We start from the raw sequence: 19,950 nt of genomic DNA, 5'->3' as shown, positions 1-19,950 counted from the left end.
TTTTTAAAAATACATAAATTCAATTTAAACAGTATAAAAATAGTCAAAGTTAATAAAAAAAGAACTTAAAACTAATCATTAATAGTTAAGCACAATGATTCAAATTAATGTTTTTATAAAAAACATTCCCATTCAAAACAAAATTATTAAATGTTTTATAACTATTAATTTCAATGAAAACAATTGTTGCATTCGGCGGTATCATTATTTATTGATAACATTAGTTATCCGGAGAATTTGTGGTTTGGTAAATTTGCAAAATATAATAGTCAACAGTTTAAAAATTCAAATTATGTGATTTAAGTACAAATTTAGTGGAGATTTGTGATATGCAGCAGTGAATAATTTTTTTTAAAGAATTTGAAAAGTAATAACAAACATCGTGAATGCATTTATAACAATTAGCTGTAAATAAATATTGAACAAACTATTTTTTAAAAGGTGCAATTCCGGCTGCCGAATTATTCTCACAGCTTTCATTGATCTTTAAAGCTTGACTAAAACAAAAGTGTAGCTAGACCAATGACAAACACAGTTCCCAAGAGTACACACATCGACCCTGTTTAAGACATAAACAAACAAAAGTTTCAATAAAAAAGTTGTAGATTATCTTTTAGGTATGACATCATGTATAAGCAATAGTTACAGTTTAATTGCATAACTTGAAATTGGATATAAAAACAAACATTATACATATATGGACAGAGCATGTGTGCAACCAGAAGTGACTTTTAGGTTGCTCAAGTTCAATTTGAATATTTCTCATAATTAAAGTTTTTACAGGCCAATAGCAAATACCTGCACGAAGGGGAGGGTTACCACTCGTTGACCAAAAGATCACTTCTTTCTTTCCATTGAGATAAATAGGATTCCAGTCAGCTTTGAAAATTATATATATATATATATATATATATATATATATATATATATATATATATATATATATATATATATATATAGGTATATATATATATATATATATATATATATATATATATACCTATATATATATATATATATATATATATATATATATATATATATATATATATACATATACCAATTGTAAATAATACTTTCTGAATACAAAAAATAAAACAAAAAAGAAACAATATAAAACGAATCATCAGCCTAAACAAAAGGCAACACTAACACAAGAAATACAACACACAACACAACCTGTTTTGTACTCTCTGTTTAAAAAAATATAACATTAAATACATATAAATTCACTGTCATAAAGTAATAGTGAACTTTATTTAGAAAAGCAAAAATTACGAGAAATGATTACTTTCTTTTATACAGATCTATGTACAAATGTAAATATATATTTTTCAAATTCTTTTAGTTCAATAGTTTTTTTTCCAAATATATTACATTATAGCTTCTTGCAATTAGATTTTTTACAAACATGTTAAGTCAACAACCGGACTAAAATTTCCGAGTGGAAGATACTGGTAAAGGTATACATTTTCTGTACAAATTCTATTTCTTTCGGCGGTAGACTTTTATCCCCCCCCCCCCCCCCATCCAAAGAGATGCCTGGAATAAACTCTAGCACCATTGCTGGAACTGGCTTAATATCTACACTAATAGTTTATTAGAAGGTAATGTGACTTACCTGGGCGAGTCCGGATGTCAAAGATGTTGCTTGATGCCACTATTTGGCAAGGTTGTTTGTAACCTTTCGTTTTGCTTAAAAAAACCAACCGGAAAAAGTTATTACGCAGCTTGTCGTTAACAAACAGATTCACGGCAAAAGTGTATGGTGAACCTTTCTTGCATGAGCATCTAGACGCCTTTGATTGTTCGATACAGTATTCATAATTGGGACAGGTCGACCATATTGGGCACATCTGAAAGAGGTTTGAAGTAAAATTAACCGTTTGATACTAACATAGTGCATCTTCGCCAAAATGTAAATACAATAAGCAACATTTTACACAGATTTTCTGTTACATGTGCTAAATATAATATTACTACTACTACTATTTTGAAATTTAAAAGCTGAAACATCTACATGAAAAAAAAATAGCTAATATACAGAAAGATAACATATTAGCGTTTTCCCTCAACAAGGGAAACATCTACGTTTAAACTGTATGTTTTATTTTAAATTTGATATTATACTGAAATTTTAAAACCAATTATTCTAGTTTCTGAAGGTAAAACTGCTATGTCCCGGTTAGTTAAATTTGTGACCTATTTGCCTTTTCTCGTATACGGAGAAGACAGGGAGTCAAAAATATTTTTTTTTCAAATTATAGATTTTTTTTTCTTTATATGAAATTAAGGTGTTAGTGTTTACGATTTTTGAAAATAGCAGAAAAAAGATTTCTTGAGATAACCATATATGGAGCAGAACCAAGACCAATGTTTCTTTCTAACATTTTTCTCTTGGCTTATGGGGGTGCGGGCACTTGAAACGTTCAGGAGGGGAAGGCGGACTTAAATTTCTGGAGGGGGAGTGGAGGATTCTCTTCAAATGATGCATTTTCTATTTAAATTTTTTATATTTTCACCCCCCCCCCCTTAGAAAACAAAACAAAAAACACCCAATTTAACTGTGACTTTTCATTCTAAATAAAACCAGCAATTAGACTGTGTTCAAGAAACTAACTACAAGACATTGTCACGACTCACGAAAAACCACATGCCTTCCTCCTCATTACACTCTTTAAGAGTTTTAAGGATGCAATACTGAAACTCCAGAGTGACGCAAGGTTTGATCTCCACTTCCGGGGGTAGAATCTTGTAAGGCTGCCAAAAATGGCCATAGAGTCGCCCCGTGTACCGGCAGTAATAATTGATACAGTCCCTTTCCAGGCCTAGTATAATCGCTACAAACGATTCATTTGTGCACAGGACGACTGTAGAAGTAGGGTAAAGATACAGTTTATGGACAAGATTTGATCAGTAAAGGATTCTGTACAACAACCTTCATATAAGCGAAAGTTTTGGGTAATACAAAAAAAAATAATTTAATCTGTGATAACCTCACTATAACTGATGAAAAGTGAAATTTCGTGGAAAGAATGAGGGCAAGTTTAAATCCGCTAATAAACATATGTTTAGCATATTAAGGAATAAGAAACAAATGAACAGACAATTAACAGGAAGAGATAGTAGACAAATCAACAGAGGTAAAATATTATCAGTAATAATTAGCAAACCAATCAACCATGGGCCAACAACCAATCAAGAAGTAAATACAAATTAACAAAGGTAAAATCTTAACAGTAAGAATTAGCAAACGAAACGAATTAATCATGGACCAACAACCAAACAAGAAATAAATACAAATCAACAGACGCAACGATTACCTGGAAGAAATAATATGTAAACTAATGCAAAATATTAACAGTAAGAAATAGCTAAAACAAATCAACAAAGACAACACCTTACCAGGAAGAAAAAGCAAACAAACTAAGGATATCAGCCTCATATTTTAATGCTGATCTGTTGAGCCTTATAGCTTAGCCATCTGCAACCAAAAATAATTACTTAAAGGGACTTCTTGTATCATTATATTTTCCGCTAATACAGTTTTAGAGCCAGAGTTAAGATGTCGATTGTACCTTTACACCAATCGGCGACCTAAACCAAATAGACTAGACACATTACAAAATTTCGTTCGTACAATGTCAATTAGTCGGACCCATAAATATAAGAACTATTTTTACAATTTGCTAAGCATAAAACCTAACGTTTATATCTTATACCATTATAAATACTAAACATAATTTAAAGCTTTGGTATAAAAACTTAACAATTTAAAAAAATATTGTCTAGATAAAGTTATTCAAAATAATCATACAATAACTATGAATAAGCCTGTACATTGTATTACAATGTACGTCACTCCAATTAGAGATCTACTACAATAACCAGATCATTTACCACAGACAATGCCCTTGACCCCATATCATGACACACTGACCAATTACCTACGTGAAAAATACACTCTGCTAATTACTACTCCTCGCCCTTTTAAAGTATACTTCCCTATACCTATCATCATTTGTATCTACCTCCATATCAAGATTCTAATTCATATCCCTAGCCATAACATTAAACAACAACTTATATCCTTAACAAAAACATGTATTATCAAATTGCAAGCATAAACCTTAACAGTAACCCATGACCGATCCTTATCCTCATTAGCATACTTATCCTCGAACTTCTCCTTCACCTTATCGACCCTATAGTTGACCTTATCCTTGATCCTATCCTTGAATTTGTATCCTTAACAAACAAAATATCTTAATCCCTAGCATTAACCATAACCCAATCCCAAATCTTATCCTTTTTTGGTATTCTTATTCTTATCTTCGACCTTATCCTTCACCGTATCCTTTACCCTTTCCTAGGCTTCGTCCTTGACCTTATCCTTGGAATTATAATTGATAATATCCTTGACGTTATAATTTACCTTATCCATATCATTACACGCTTCCTTATGCTTTATCCTCACTTTATCTTTGTCTTTATCCTTACTATATCTTTGACCTTATCCCTCACCTAATCATTATCCTAGACCTATCCGTATTGTTATCCTCATTCTTTTCTGTATCCTTATCCTTATACTCAACTTTATCCTTAACCTATCAATGTCCGTATATCTTTATTTATAAATGACTATAGCGAATGAGACGGGAGGGTCATGTTATACCTCATATATTTGAGTGGGTTAAAGTAACAAGGGGTAATTAACAAGGGAAATCACTGATCTAGAGCTTAATGACGTGGGGAATAAACGGGGAGATGACAAGGGATTGCTGGCCCTTCTCCATCAAAAATAAAAATATAAAAAAAGAAAAAATTGAATCCAGTGTTAAAATTATAAATCTATATTGAAGACTGATGTTCTTTTTATTTGAGATGTTTATTTAACCCAATCTAGATCTAGATCTAGATCTTGAAACAAAGTCTAGATTCTCTAGATTCTACTTGATTTTAGATCTAAAACTAATCTAGATCTAGATCTAGACTCCAGATCAAGTTAAATTAATTAGTATTACTTTGATATCAAGTTTAAAGTATGAATTTCAAAAAATAAAAATAAAAGCTTTCAAAATAACTTGTCACAGTATACCAAATACCTACTTACCACTGCAACATCTGTCTAAATTATTAGAATTTCTAGCTGTTAAATCATATCTCTTGTTGTTCAAAAACACAAATGGACTGATCTTTCATGTTGTTCATAGGCCACACAGCTTTACTTCAGTTAACAATTTAGTAAGAGTTTTAAAATGTTTGGGAATCTCCGCTAACAATTTGACGCGCATTTTAAATAACAATTATAATAATATAATTTTGTATTAAGATCTAGGCTCACTTAGATTAACGTTAAAGTTTAGCTGAGCAAAGAAAAAAACATTGTGTTAGTTATCTCTCTCTCTCTCTCTGTCTGTCTGTCTGTCTGTCTGTCACTCTCTCTCTCTCTCTCTTTCTCTCTCTCTCTCTCTCTCTCTCTCTCTCTCTCTATATATATATATATATATATATATATATATATATATATAGTCTATATATATATAAAATTCTCTACGTCACCCACCCAACCATGCGGGATATAACGCACGCACGCCGACTCTCTAGCCCTCCTCCCGCCCCCTCCCTGGCTCTCCAGGCATGCGCAACAGTGTGTACCCACCCACCCCATTTGGACAACTGTCTTTCAGGAAGTCTTCACCCGTCACTAAACAGTGGCGAATGATACGCCTCGGGTCGGCTCGTATTAATAAAATTGTATGTTTCACCTCAAATGAATCACTTAGTCTTCATATTATCTTCCTGTTGAGCGTAATTTAGAGACGAAACTCATAGTCTCCCAGACCTTGGCGAGTCTCTTGTAGTGATGCCAGGTTTAATAAAGTGTGTGCGTGGTTTAGAAAGCTGATAGAATTAAATGTCACATTTTAAATTTCATTTGTATATTTCACATACATATAATATAAATTGCATCACGTTATTAAAGATGCAATCAAACATCGCTATTGCGTTCATAACAATTAACTTCATAAAAATGTGAACTAACTATATTTAAAATTTTACAATTCAGGCTGCGATTTTTTCTAACAGCTTTCATCGCTCCTAGCGACCCTTCCCGGCGCCCGGGGACAAACTTTCGATTTGCACCCCCCCCCCCACAAACTTTCGATTTGCAACCCCTTCAAGCTTTCATTTTTATATTTCCAACCCATTTCGGCGCCCCCTAAGGTCAGCGCCCGGGGACATATGTCCCGTCCCCCCTCCCTCGCTACGCTTCTGTCCAGGGGCGTAGCGAGGGGGGGGGGCGGGAGGTGCGGACCGCACCGGGTGACACCATTTAGGGGGGTGACACCAAGGCAAAAAATAGCAAAATATATATAGAAAAATGTGAGGGGGGGGGTGCAAATCGAAAGTTTGAGGGGGGGGGGGGTGGTGCAAGTCGAAAATTGAAAGTTTGTCCACGGGAAGGGCCGCTACGTCTCTGGGGGGGGGGGGTGACACCACTAAGTGCCGCTCTTGGCGACACCCGACCTCGCTACACCACTGCCTCTGTCCCATAGTATATAGCTTTAGGGTGTTGGGAAAATGACAGACGCGAAAAGCGAAATGCCGAGGCGGTAAACTGCGAGAAGAAAATGCGAGACATACCTGCAGAATCACGGGTAAAATGCGAGGCAAAAGTATCACGTGACCGACGGTTTTCGCGCTCTTCTCGCAGTTACCGCCTCGCCAATTTGCTTTTCGCGTTTCGCAATTTCCCTCACCTATAGAACTAAGACATAAAATAAACAAAATTGTAGCAAGACCAAAGACAAACACAGTTCCCATTAGTACACACATCAACCCTATTTATAACATAATTAAACAAAAGTGTAATAAAAAATTTACATTCTTGATATGGCCACTTGTATTTTCGTCAAAAGTAGAATAGCATTATGTATGACAGCATATTCGGATTCTAGCCCTATGGTACTTTAGATCTGGAAGGCCTAATTATCTGCCCTTACATATTAGCACACATTTTAATTATAAACATTGCAATCATTTCTGTATAAGAATGCTGCAAGATTTGTAATTGGAGTTGTTCCTTCGACGTAGTCTTATTTCTTCTTTCTTTCAGCCTGTTTTTCCAAATAAGAAAAAACTACAAGGCAGCAGGGTTCGAACACGAGACTTTACGGTTTAGCAAACATGAGCTTAACCGACTCGACAACTCGAGTTCGAATCCGAGTTCAAGAAAGTAGAACGTCCTTTAGTACACCCAACTCAATGAGTAACTAACTCACGTTATGGAAAGCAGTAGCGGGTGGGCATCTTCATATGCCGAGGACTCTGAAAGAGATTCACTCTACTTCATCAGCCCCATGTGTCTTGGGCACGAACGGGTAAAAGATGAGGATGATGCAGAGGCGTAGCGACCCTTCCCGGCGCCCCCCCCCCTCGAACTTTTCATTTGCACCCCCGTCAAACTTTCAATTTGGCGCCCCCCCCCCTAAGGTCGGCGCCCGGTGACATATGTCCCCCCCCCCCCTCGCTACGCCTCTGGGATGATGATATTAATAAAGTAAGAAAGAACAGTGCTTAAATTAAGCCACAGAGAAATGGTTTAAACATAAATAAAACATATGTCAATCTCCCTAAAAAGAACATTCACCCAAGTTAAATAATTTTTTTATTTTAATTGTTGTTTCCCTTAGTAGTTAAACTATGATGCATGTCTCCAACTTCTACGATACAAATTATACATCTAGTTACGATCATATTCATATAAAATAAAACAAGTAAGTCGCAGATGGAAGGTTTATTAAGTTTATTTATTTTATTTTGTTTTAAATTATTTTTTTTATTAATTAATTTATTTTTTTATTTTTTTCTTGTTTCGTATTGTAGAAAGCACAATATAGCTATCTATCTATATATATAATTCTCTTCTGGGATCAGTTAGAAAACAAGCTGCAAGCGCGCCTTTGCAGTCCCCTCTCTTCCTCTCTATCAATATCACTACCACCCCCACCCCACCCCCACATGATCTGGTGAGCGGTGTTCACGCTGTTTACATTTTACAATCACAGAGACGGGTTTGGTGACACTATTAGGGGCAGATAATTTAGTTTGAAACGATTTTAAACTTAGAGGAGGTAACTAAGAGGAGGCTGCTTTCACGTGGGGGGGGAGGGGGGTTTAGTGTTTTTAAGCAAATATTTTTAGTGGCAGCATTGGTACTGTCGAATTCACAAATTATAAATTACTGAAAAGTAAAAAAAAAACAACTAAATAGCGGCGTATGATACGCAGCGGGTCGGCTCGTATATATAATTCTCTTCTGGGAGACGCTAGAAAACAAGCTGTAAACGCGCTCCCTACTACCCCCACCCCTACATGGTCTGGTGAGCTGTGGTTCACTCTAAATGTTTACAAGCAGATCCGGATTTAGTGACGACTATTAGAGGCAGATAATTTAGTTTGAAACGATTTTAAACGTAGGGGGTGGGGGTAGCTAAGTGGAGTTTACTTTAACGGAGTGTGGGGGGAGGGGGGGGGGGGGGTTATCGTCCTTAACGAGCTACTTATAGTGTTTTAAAGAGATATTTTCAGTGGCAGCGTTGGTAGTGTCAAATTCACAAATTATGAATAACTGAAAAGTAGAAACAAGTAATTAAAAAAAGTCTAGTGACAATTTTAGCGCAATTTCCTTGTTTTATCTAAAAATAGCTCTGTCGTAGCGTAAATCAAGAGCAGGGTTAGTAAAACCATTGGTTAGATATTATAACGTTTTTTATTAATTTTTTTTTCAGTATTTTACATGTTTTATTTACAATAGAGTAACATGACTAAAAACCATTGCGCGCCCAGCTACCGAACGTGACGTCGCAGCCATTGAACGTGATGGCGCAGCTATTGAAAGTGATGACGCGTGTGGTGTGGTTGCATAAAATGCCTACTAATTCGGTCCAAATTTTAATTAATTCAAAAAAAAAATTGTGACCGAACGAAAGGATATTTTTGAAAACTTTCTTCGGCAATATTGTTCTAAATTATGGCAGGAATTGATTGGTACATGTTTCAAGTCGCTAAGTGGTCTGGTTGCCGAGATATGGGCCAAAAACTGCTTTTTTCCGAGGTTTTTTGGCTTTTCCGGGAAATCCATGAAAGAAACCCGTAATTTTTATGGCCTATGTTCATCCTCGTAACTTGCTTAACATAATTGCTTTTGGAACTAGTCATCGATATTGCTTCGTTGAGGAGGAGATACGACTTAAAGCTGCGGACACACATCCATCCATCCATCCATCCATTCATCCATCCATCCATCCATCCATCCATCCATTCATTCATACATTCATACATTCAGAAATGACGGGTTAATAAACGCAATTCTCCAGAATGGAAATTGCGCTAAAAACAACAACTAAATAGCGGCGTATGATATGCCGCGGGTCGGCTCGTAGCATAATAATATACTCCTTGGTAGTATTATTCCCTCAATAATCGATTCCGAAACATAGACATCGTGACTCCAGGGGAATCGATTCCCTGAATATATTATGTTTTTTTCTTGGAAGGTATAACTATATAAAACAGTAGCGTAGCGAGGGGGGGGGGGCGGGGGGGGGGGGGGGGAAACATATGTCTCCGGGCGCCGACCTTAGGGGGCGCCAAAATGGGTTGGAAAAATAAATTGCAAGGATGAGGGGGGTGCAAATCGAAAGTTTGAGGGCGGGGGTGCAAATCGAAAGTTTGTCCCCGGGTAAAAATTGGAACCCCCCCCCCCCCCCCCCCTTGAGACGATCCTGGCTACGCCACTGAAACTGATGGTGTTTTTATTGTTTTTAAGAAAAGAAATTTGATAATATTCCATGTTATTTTATTAGACAAATGTAGTCTAGTCTAGAATCTACCTTGTTCGCGGCCAGAGGCGTATCCAGGTTTTCGTTGTAGGGGGAGCGAAAAGAACAAAAAAAGGCGCCGAATTTTTAACACGTTCTATATACGTGTATAATATATATATATATATAAATATATATATATATATATATATATATATATATATATATATATATATATATATATATATATATATATATATATATATATATATAATTACTAGATGTATGTCATTACTTCGCTATGATGTAAAAGAAATTGAAATAAGAAAAAACACACAATGTAGGCCGACAAAACAACAATTGTATCAATCTAAGCAAAACAAAATATACACACGCTACAACAAAAACAATGAACGTAACACAATCTGTTTTGTAATTTTTGTAAAAATAATTTCTTACATAATAATTCCTGGGAAATTATTTAAGACAAGTGAAATAGGGGAAATAATCACTCTCTTAATATAAATATGTATCTATCTATACATTTAATTATAAATGTCAAAACAAAAAAATAATTACTTTAGAATATAATGAAATTGTTTAACACTATTCGTGTTTACAAAATGTTTTTGTCTATAATCAGAATTTAATATATCGTTATCATAAAATGCTAAAGTATCACAGCATAATGAAAGTTTTTAAAATCAGAGTTGGTATATAACCAAGCTTTTCGATATAATAGAAAAACGTTCGAAATAACAGCCAACATTTAACTATTCATCGAGCTTTTAGTATAGATTATATTTTTTAAAATTAACTACTGCTTCTTTGTGTTCTTTAAAGATCATTTTTTTAATATAGTGATAGGTATAGGTTAGATCACTGTATTGATCACACACCTTTTTACTGGTAATTGCAAAAACAATATTCACAGAGTTTTACGTTTAAAAAGCTAATTTTCTGGCTGCATGGTACTTTGGTACATCGTTTTTCTACATGTATTTAACAGATCTGTTCGGGGTGGGTTGGGGGGGGGGGAGGGGGGAGGTGGGTTGAACCTCATTCACCACTGTCCGGTCACTTTAAGTCAATTATCCAACCCAGTGTATACCTAGGTGTGACATTAATGTCGCTCTACACAATTGTGGTGGTGAGGTGTGTGGGGGGGGGGGGAGATAACCAACTCAGAGTGAACATAGCGTCAGTTTTTAGATGACTGTTCTAAGCATACATATATATTACACAAACATATATTACACAAATATATATTACAGAAATAGACTTAAATAAGTAGCAGTGGTATTATGAAAATATTTTTTTTACAAAGGGGTCCATGGGGGAGGGGGGTTGTAACTGTTTCATATAATTTGTAATCTTAATCACTATCGCCCACACTGTAAGAATTCTACTACTTCATCGTGATGACGTTGTTGACCTTGTCAATTTCCCCCACCACTACGCAGTTTGCTCATAAGTAAATTTAAATAGAGGTGCCACATCAGTTGTGTTTGTTTCTGTATTGTAATTTTTAAAAAATTAATCACACGATTCAAACTGTGTATATAAAGTAATTATGTGTGAAGTTTTATGTATAACATTTCTAATTCAATTATTCGTAAGCAAATACATTATACAGTTGCCTTAAACTAAACACCCCTCTTGCCAAGTGATACTACACGTATAGGTTTTTTAAACATTGCAATGCATCGTAATGGTTATTTTTAGAATGGCAAACTGATGCAGTTGTTAATACGTGTTGTAAACGTAGACACTTTTAGACTAGTACAATAATGCTTAATTGCTGCATGAAAAGAAATCTTGTGATTTACATAGATGTGCCGACCAAAAAAATATTTTTAACAAATATCATTGTTTAAAACTTTGAGTTTAAAAAGTTTTCAAAAAGGCGCCACTTTGCTGAAAATGGCCAGAGGGGGAGCGGCCGCTCCCCCTGCTCCCCCCCTGCGTACGCTACTGTTCGCGGCCTAACTTACCTTGCTTGTTACTTGATAAGGGCTACAATAGCAGACGACGTTGTTTCGCTGTCGGTAAAAGTAGGAATAGTAGTTTTTAATTGCTGCTGTCAATGTCAACAACATGTCTGCTCTTGCTGAGCTTGGTGGAATGTTTGGAAATCGACTGTGTTTATTTAGATCTAGTGGGCCTAATTACTGTGTTTTTTAAGTTTTCGTTTCAAAGCATATTAGAAAGAGTGATATTCTACATGTATGGTTTTTTCAATTTTTAATATGAAATATTAGCTAGATCTAGACTAGATCTAGATTTTTAGATCTAAATAATAAAATAATAGTAGTAGTTAGTAGTAGTAGTTAGTAGGCCTAACTAAATGTAAAATCCTAAATATTAAATATTAAAATATTAAAATAAACAGTTTGCTCTAGAATTCTAGATCTAGAATCTAGATCTAGATCTAGATTCTAGAATCACTCACTGTTCACTGAGTCAGTAGTTTTTCAATAATGGAGGCGAGCGAGTTGACGAGATTCCTTCCATAACGTTGTTGTCATGGAATAAAAACGTGCTTTTTAGATTTAGGCCGTAAAAAAAAATAAAAAATAAAAACTTAAGCCTAAAATTAATTTAGAAATTTTATATTTTTAGAATAAATGCTATAAAAGTTGCAAATCCAGAGAACTTGAAAATAATTTGTTGAGTTTAAGGCTACATTTCTATTTATTTTCATCAAGCCTAAGTTATAACCGGATGTTTCACTTTCGTAAGACAAATATTGATTGGCTGTACAGTAACTTAGTAATCGATAACTATTTGTTTACAAAACTTTGCAGATCAAGTTTTTAAATTACAATGCAAATTTAAAACCCCATGACCTAGTTTTCTATTTTTAGCTTACAATGTGTACAATAAAATCTATGGCAGCCTATCCAATAGCAGGATGCCATGTTTATGTCGCCATTACACGTGAAAACCAAATTGTTTTTGCTTTTTTTTTAATTTTTATTTAGTTACCGAAAATATTATAAACATCAAATACATCCAATCTTTAGTAAAGTCCGAAAAAAACCAGACAGGCAGGATTTTATAACCATATTAATTGTAAATACGCTGTGCATGATTTTTTAATGAATTTATACACCTCTCAAATACCTTTGAGACTTTTCTCGCTCGTGTCCATTGTAAACTCTGAAGAATGCCATGATGGCGCAGTATTGCTGGTTGATCTAGAATCTAGATCTATCTTGATCTAAATCTAGATAACAGCCTGGAATCCCTAAATCTAGAATTTAGACCTAACAGTAATAATACTAGTAATAGTTAATAGTATTTTAATAGGGAGTAACGGGTAGATCTAAATTCTAAATTATTAAATATTGAAAATAAATAGGGCCTAATAATTAGGCTACTAGGCTATAACTAATAAATAGTCTAGATAGTAATACTACACAATAGTTAATAGGCCCTACTACTAATAATACTAACTAAGTAACTAAATACTTCTTGTAAATACTATTTGAAATAGTAGTATTAGTAGGCTAATTAATTAGTAGGCCTAGTGATAAATTAAGAATGTAAATAAAATAATAAAAATATAGCATGGCACACTCAGTAGCTCAAAACTGGATCATTGATCTTATTTGTCATAAAACTATATTCTTGATCTAGATTCTAAACAGATCTGGAATCTAGATCAAAGTAAGTAGATCCACTTGCTAGATCTAGGAAACAGATTACATTTTCAAAAAACAAAGGGGAAAAAATAACTTTAACCTGAGAAAAAATTTATGTCTTTTTGTTTCTTCACATTTGTGTTTGCCTCACTTGCTTGCAATTTATTTTAAATTACATTTTTCTTTAGCATTTACCATGATAAATAAATAGTGGAGTAGAACAAAAAAAAAACCCAAGAAAATGGCTTTCATTGGTGTGAGTGATGATTTTGATCTGGATGATGATGGCATTCTGCGAGATTCTATGAGTGGTAAAATATCTTATTCCTTATAAATATCTTATCGTTAGGTTTTGATTATTACAACATTATAATATTATATATTGGAACATAAGTTACACTCAGATGTTAAAAACCTGTTTAAACACTGACATAAAAATAAGCTTTTCAATTATTTAATATTGGAAGAACATTGAGTTAACATTTGTGGGTCTTTTAGCGGTAAATATGTATCTTGTTTTTGTAGGTGACCTGTTGATGGACGATGATGGAATTTTACAAGATGACCACCCCATCTTTAAAAACGTGGCACGCAATCACTGGACTGACTCCGGCTTCAGTGGAGACAAGCAGTCTGGCACCTCGACACTGCAGCATCTACAGAACAGCTTTGAGGAAGAGATAATCCCATCAGGAGATGAAAGCATCAACATCAGCGAGCTGGAGGTGAAACCTTGCGTCTCTGATTTTATTATAATAAATTATCGTTTCAACTTAGCCCCAGCAACTAAATGTTGCAATTCTATGACTGAACTAAAAATAACCCAAGACTCAACCCTAACTCTGACCATTTCATCCATAAACCAACACAATCTTTTAAAAACAGTTGGCCTATTTACTGGCTATAGTACATCCAACTTGGCAGCTGCTAGACTCTTATGTTTCCATCATGCATTTACTTCTTTCCTGGTATGTTTTTCCACAAGATGTGGTTGTTGAAGAAGTGGGTGTGGGTCTATTCTGACACATGAAGCTGTTGTATTATCAACTGAACATTCTGACACTTGACCATGCATCTCATTGTAAATAAAATAGTGTAATAGTTTTATTGCAAGTTTCGTAACTTAGAATTTTAAATTTTTTTTCTAGGCATCTAAAGATGAGCTGAGCTTTGAAGGTCTGGAAGATAACTATAGAAGTAGAGGCAGCAAGCGAGGAAAGAACATTTCTTCCGATCTGCTTGACACACTAGGAAGTACCCTAGAAAAGCCCCAGGATTATCAGCATGAACCCCATGCTAAACAAAACAAAAAGGTGGTTATGTTTTACATTTCATTATCTTAATATACTAAATTAGGCTAATGTCTACAAGTTTGTATAGTTATTTTTAGTTTTATTTATTTGTCGGTTTCGCTAGATCAGAAAAAACTACAATATGGGTAGAGTTTTGAAATGCATACTTTCTTTAGAAAAAATTGTTCTGTTTAATGTGAATGTAAAAAGCAAATTATTGATGGTAATAAAAATTAAGAGAAATGTTTCAATGTAAAAACACACATTTAATTATGCAGACAAAGAACTATGGCTACATTTTTTAACGTGTAGAAGGTATACAGCTTTTAAGCAAAAGGTGTTTTGTTAAATAAAAATTTATATATTTTGTTGGTTATTTTTTTAATATGTTGGATGAGTGGACATTACCACTAAGCCGACCTCCACAAAACTCAAATTCCCTAAGTGCCTCACCCCCCCTCCCCTTTATTTTTCCCCTGGGTGTCATAAATGTTAGCCTCAAGGGTAGTGGGCAAAATTTCTGGTCTAAGTAGAGGGATTCATTTGGGGGTGAAGTGACTTTATAGGTTTGGGGTGGGCTTAGTTGGATATGGATTTATGATGTGCTATGCAGCTGCCAACTTGAATGTGACATACAATCAGTTACTTATCCTTTACTAGTTGATCTTGCTTAGCAGCATAGCATGAGCTGGTGCTATCCATATAAGAGGAAAAATGTAATGATACCCATCCTAACATTTGCTATTTTATTATAGTTTTATTTTAAACAAATAAACCTTTTTGTGTTGTTTTTTTTAGATATTTTTATGATGGAAATGTCTATATATTTAATCACAGAAAATCTCTATGAGTTTTGTTTAGATATCTTATGACGATAATCTTTGTTTTTTGTCTAGATCTTTGATGACAGAAACTTCTGTTTTTGTCTGGGTAATTGCTGATGGAAAATCTTTATGTTTTTTGTCTAGATATCTGATGATAAAAATCTTTATTTTTTTTATGTAGATATTTGATGATAAAAATCTTTATTTTTTGTGTGTAGATATTTGATCATAAAAATCTTTGTTTTTTGTCTAGATATTTGATGACAGAAACTTCTGTTTTTGTCTAGGTAATTGCTGATGGAAAATCTTTATGTTTTTTGTCTAGATATCTGATGATAAAAATCTTTATTTTTCTGTCTAGATATTTGATCATAAAAATCTTTGTTTTTTTTCTAGATCTTTGATGACAGAAACTTCTGTTTTTGTCTAGGTACTTGCTGAAGGAAAATCTTAATGTTTTTTGTCTAGATATCTGATGATAAAAATCTTTATTTTTCTGTCTAGATATTTGATCATAAAAATCTTTATGTTTTTTTGTCTAGATCTTTGATGATAAAAATCTTTATTTTTTTTTATGTAGATATTTGATGATAAAAATCTTTATTTTATTTTTTGTGTGTAGATGTTTGATGACATAAACCAAAACCCAGTGGAGTATGACAAAGAGTATTACCAGCAGTTGCATGACCTGGGGATATTAGTGGATGGTGTGGATTTATCCAGGGATTCTATTGATGATGAAGTGGATTCAAGAGCAGACAGCAACGGCGCTGATGGTAATAAGGAACAGCAAGACCTTATAGCAGCGTACCTGGCGAGTGAGTACAGGAGGGAGGAAGAGGAGGAGGATTCACCTCCTGCAGGGAGGCGGAGTGGTCTCCGTGACGCACAACACTCTCAGCAAAGTGAATCTGGAGTCGGGGCTGAGCCGTATTCAAGAGCAAGCTCAGCTCGGACGGTTAGCAGTCATAGTTTCCCAGACGATGCTGAGGACTTTGCCAGTGAGAATCTGTCTCAGAATTTAGGTAGTCAGGGGGCGACACTTTCCCAGAAGACAACAGGAGATGATGAAGAGATATTCAGCATTACGAGTAGGATACTCCCGACCTCACCAGCGGATGTTATGAAACCTGGTTATGAGCCTCCTAAACGTGGCAGTTTTAGTAGGAAAGCGGGTGGAGAAGTATACCCGGCATACAACAAAAATTCCAGCTTCTCTGGAGTGGTGAACCATAGCAGAGGAAACACACCCAAATTCAGACCCAATGACTCACAAGAAGATGCTAGATCTGTGTACTCTGAATCCACGCCCATCAGATCTCGCCCATCATCCACAACCAGCCACATGTCAACCACGTCAGAAATTGTGTCGGCCCGGCAAAAAAAAGCGGAAGAGCTCGCCACACAAAGAATGTCCAAGGCCAGGTCACAGGAGAGCTTTTTCGAAGGGGAGCAAACTCCTAAAAAATCTGTCGAGAAATCCCACCAGAAGCGACTGCTTCCAACAATGAGTAGCTCCGAGCCTAGCCACTCCTTTAAGGTGAAGAGTAAAAGTGTGAGCAACATAGCCAATAAATCAGGCCCTGTAAAACCAACCCACATGACAGTGTCGGAGATCTCGAGGCTGACCAATATGGAACAACCCCCAGCGCTACCATGGGAAGACAACCAGGTTGTGAAACGAGAACCAGGGGAGGAAACTCCTGTTGATCTCTCAAATCGGCTAACGCAAGAGGCGCAGAAAAGGAAGCAAGCGACCGAACTTGTGCAGCAACTGCAGAAGGACTACGACAACCTGCTGACCAAGTACGCCCTGGCTGAGCTCACTATTGACCAGATGCGTCTTGGGGCTAAGATAACCCTACACACAGACTCCCCAACACCTGGCCAGGCGCACACAGGTGTGTTATCACCTGTGCCTGGACAGAGCTTGCAGGTCATGTCCTTACGCCACTCACCCAGTCAGGCACAGGTGATGAGGTCCTCACCCTCGCAGGGCATGATGGGACACATGAGTACATTTACAGGTAGGAGAACACTACTCACTCTTATTTCTTTTTAATATTTATTTGATGGTATTTTCTAAGAGTACTTCTTGGATTCATCCTATTTGTTATTTGAGAATTTTTATCGTGAATGATTATATGATAGTCCTTTATATCCTTTTTAAAAGAAATCTTCATTCATTATTGGCTTTTTAATCCTTTTAAGGATGTTTGTATATGATGTCAAATTAAAATAGGCGGCCTATACGAAACCAAATATGTCAATTAAAATATAAATTTAGTAAGCTATGCTCTAGTAACAAACACTCATTCAGTTTAAATGGTAAAACTGCTTTATACGTTTTCTCTTCTCAACCATTTTAATTATCACTTTTGTTTTGCTTTTGTTGCTGTCTTCTCATTCAACCTTACTAAAAAAAAATCACATAATACATTAAGTCAATGACATTGTTTATTTAGTCATCAACATATATCTATACATTTTCAGTTAATACTAATGTATAATAAATACATTTGTAACTAACCAATGGTTTTACTAACCCTGCTCTTGATTTACGCTACGACAGAGCTATTTTTAGATAACATAAGGAAATTGCGCTAAAATTGTCACTAGACTTTTTAATTACTTGTTTATTAAGATAAAATCATCTTCAATTCACAGGACATGACTTATGCCTATCTTAGTATTTAATTAAAATTTTTAAAAATCATGTTTTGTAAACATAACCATGCATACAGTAAAAAAATATGTTACATTGTAACAGGTAACCAGTAGGCTACAATAAGTATGAACTAGCCCACTACACACCATGTACACCGTACACATTCCTGACATTCTCTGACGCGTCATTTAACAACACATTGTGGATCTATTGTTTACGTTTTATTGGGGGTATAAATATTTTTTAAGGTTAAATGACCCCCCCCCCCCCCCGCCTCCCCAATCATAATGATTTAACACTCCTTATCCACATTAGATAACCTGATATCTATTTCAAAAACTAGCACCTAACATGTAAAAAAAAAGACACGAATCAAATTACTTAGGCTTAGTTTAACACCAGCGTAATGTTATTTTAGATATGTCGGTTTGTTTATCCCCTGAATTTTATACTGGAAGCGTACGACGCTATTCCATTCTTGACCCCTCCCCCCCCCCCGTCCCCGTCCCCCGTCAATCTCACCCCCCCCCCCCTTTCCCTACATACACACCCACTTTTGACAACGTTAAGTTATTGACTCGGGTCTTCAATGGGCAGAATACCTGACCTGAATTTTTCAAAGCGCAGTATCGATCGGCCCGTTGTTGATCGATTAACCGACTGGAATGTGCCCTAAACCCTGCAACCCTTATAGGTTTACAGAACTTGATCTTTTTGGCAGACTTCTGACAGACGTAGACTACAGCCCTGGCATATTTGGTTACTGATGGTATCTACACCTGCACATAGAAATAAAAACATATTTTAAAGCACTAGGCGCTGGGTCAGTGTTTTTACAATTCTAAAATCTATACGCATGACAACTTAGGGAATTTGCCAGCTATGAACCCCCTTTGATCTATATGCAGTGCCGGCGCCAGGTTATTTAGCGCCCTAGACAAAACTTATTAAAAGCGCCCCCCCCCCCCGCAATTATTTTCGTGCCCCCGGGGACAAACTTTCAATTTGCACCCCCCTCAAACTTTCGATTTGCACCCCCCCGTCAAACTTTCGATTTGCACCCCCCCCCCTCAAACTTTCGATTTGCACCCCCCGTCAAACTTTCGATTTGTACCCTCCCCCCCCCCTTCAAACTTTCAATTCATTTTTCCAACCTATTTTGGCGCCCCCCTACGGCCAGCGCCCTTGGCGACCGCCTAGTTCGCCTTATAGATAGCGCCGGCCCTGTCTATATGATATCTATTAAGTCCATTTAGTGTTAAAATTATAGCCCTTTTTAAAAATAAATTACTGTACCTTGCACATTTTCTTATATAATTACTTGATTTCTCGATAAAGGTATATCTGACTTCTATAGCCTAAATTTAAATCCTGTTTCGATATTTTAAAAAAATGTATTCAACTGTCCCATTTATTTTGCATACTCGTGTTCATTATATTTTTTTTTTTAAATTTTCGAAACGTTCCGCTGCATATAAAACGAACCGTTCATGTTATTTCAAAACAACTTTCAGTGGGACAAATAAAAAGACATATGAGCCGTCACACCGTCAGTTCATTCACAAAATTTTACTGCTTTATTTTCATTTTAACGTCAGGCATTAGGGCGTAAGGTCACACACACACTGAAGGCGCGTTACGTTTCACTGATTCAATCACCGGCAGATCAATAAACCGAACCGGTGATCACAA

General features: G+C 35.6%; 2 protein-coding genes across 3 annotated transcripts in view; one reads left to right on the top strand and one right to left on the bottom strand.

The window, feature by feature from the left end:
- Positions 1-194: 194 nt before the first annotated feature.
- LOC131948773 (uncharacterized) lies at positions 195-11,888 on the bottom strand. Of its 2 annotated transcripts, none has more exons than XM_059310455.1 (6): positions 11,822-11,888; positions 3,406-3,484; positions 2,644-2,870; positions 1,622-1,856; positions 799-879; positions 195-559 (listed from the first exon to the last, which is right to left on the bottom strand). In XM_059310455.1, exons 2-6 carry the CDS (start codon positions 3,443-3,445, stop codon positions 498-500), a joined length of 645 nt encoding a protein of 214 aa, XP_059166438.1. In that variant the 5' UTR covers positions 3,446-3,484; positions 11,822-11,888; the 3' UTR covers positions 195-497. The 2 variants fall into 2 exon arrangements, with proteins under 2 accessions (XP_059166438.1, XP_059166437.1); XM_059310454.1 differs by lacking the exon at positions 11,822-11,888 and adding an exon at positions 5,114-5,228.
- A 36-nt stretch (positions 11,889-11,924) lies between these two features.
- LOC131948769 (uncharacterized) overlaps positions 11,925-19,950 on the top strand; it is a 54,236-nt gene continuing 46,210 nt past the window's right edge. Inside the window, exons 1-5 of the mRNA XM_059310445.1 lie at positions 11,925-12,053; positions 13,663-13,785; positions 14,000-14,199; positions 14,623-14,787; positions 16,213-17,617. Coding sequence (XP_059166428.1) covers positions 13,716-13,785; positions 14,000-14,199; positions 14,623-14,787; positions 16,213-17,617 — 1,840 coding nt within the window. The 5' untranslated portion in view covers positions 11,925-12,053; positions 13,663-13,715. The remainder of the gene's footprint in view (positions 12,054-13,662; positions 13,786-13,999; positions 14,200-14,622; positions 14,788-16,212; positions 17,618-19,950) is intronic.

The sequence above is a fragment of the Physella acuta genome, unplaced genomic scaffold, assembly GCF_028476545.2.
Source record: "Physella acuta isolate Inbredline_101_S28 unplaced genomic scaffold, ASM2847654v3 ptg000659l, whole genome shotgun sequence".
Classification (NCBI taxonomy): domain Eukaryota; kingdom Metazoa; phylum Mollusca; class Gastropoda; family Physidae; genus Physella; species Physella acuta.
The sequence above is the reverse complement of the archived record's forward strand: the minus strand, read 5'-3'. Positions and strand labels throughout refer to the sequence as shown.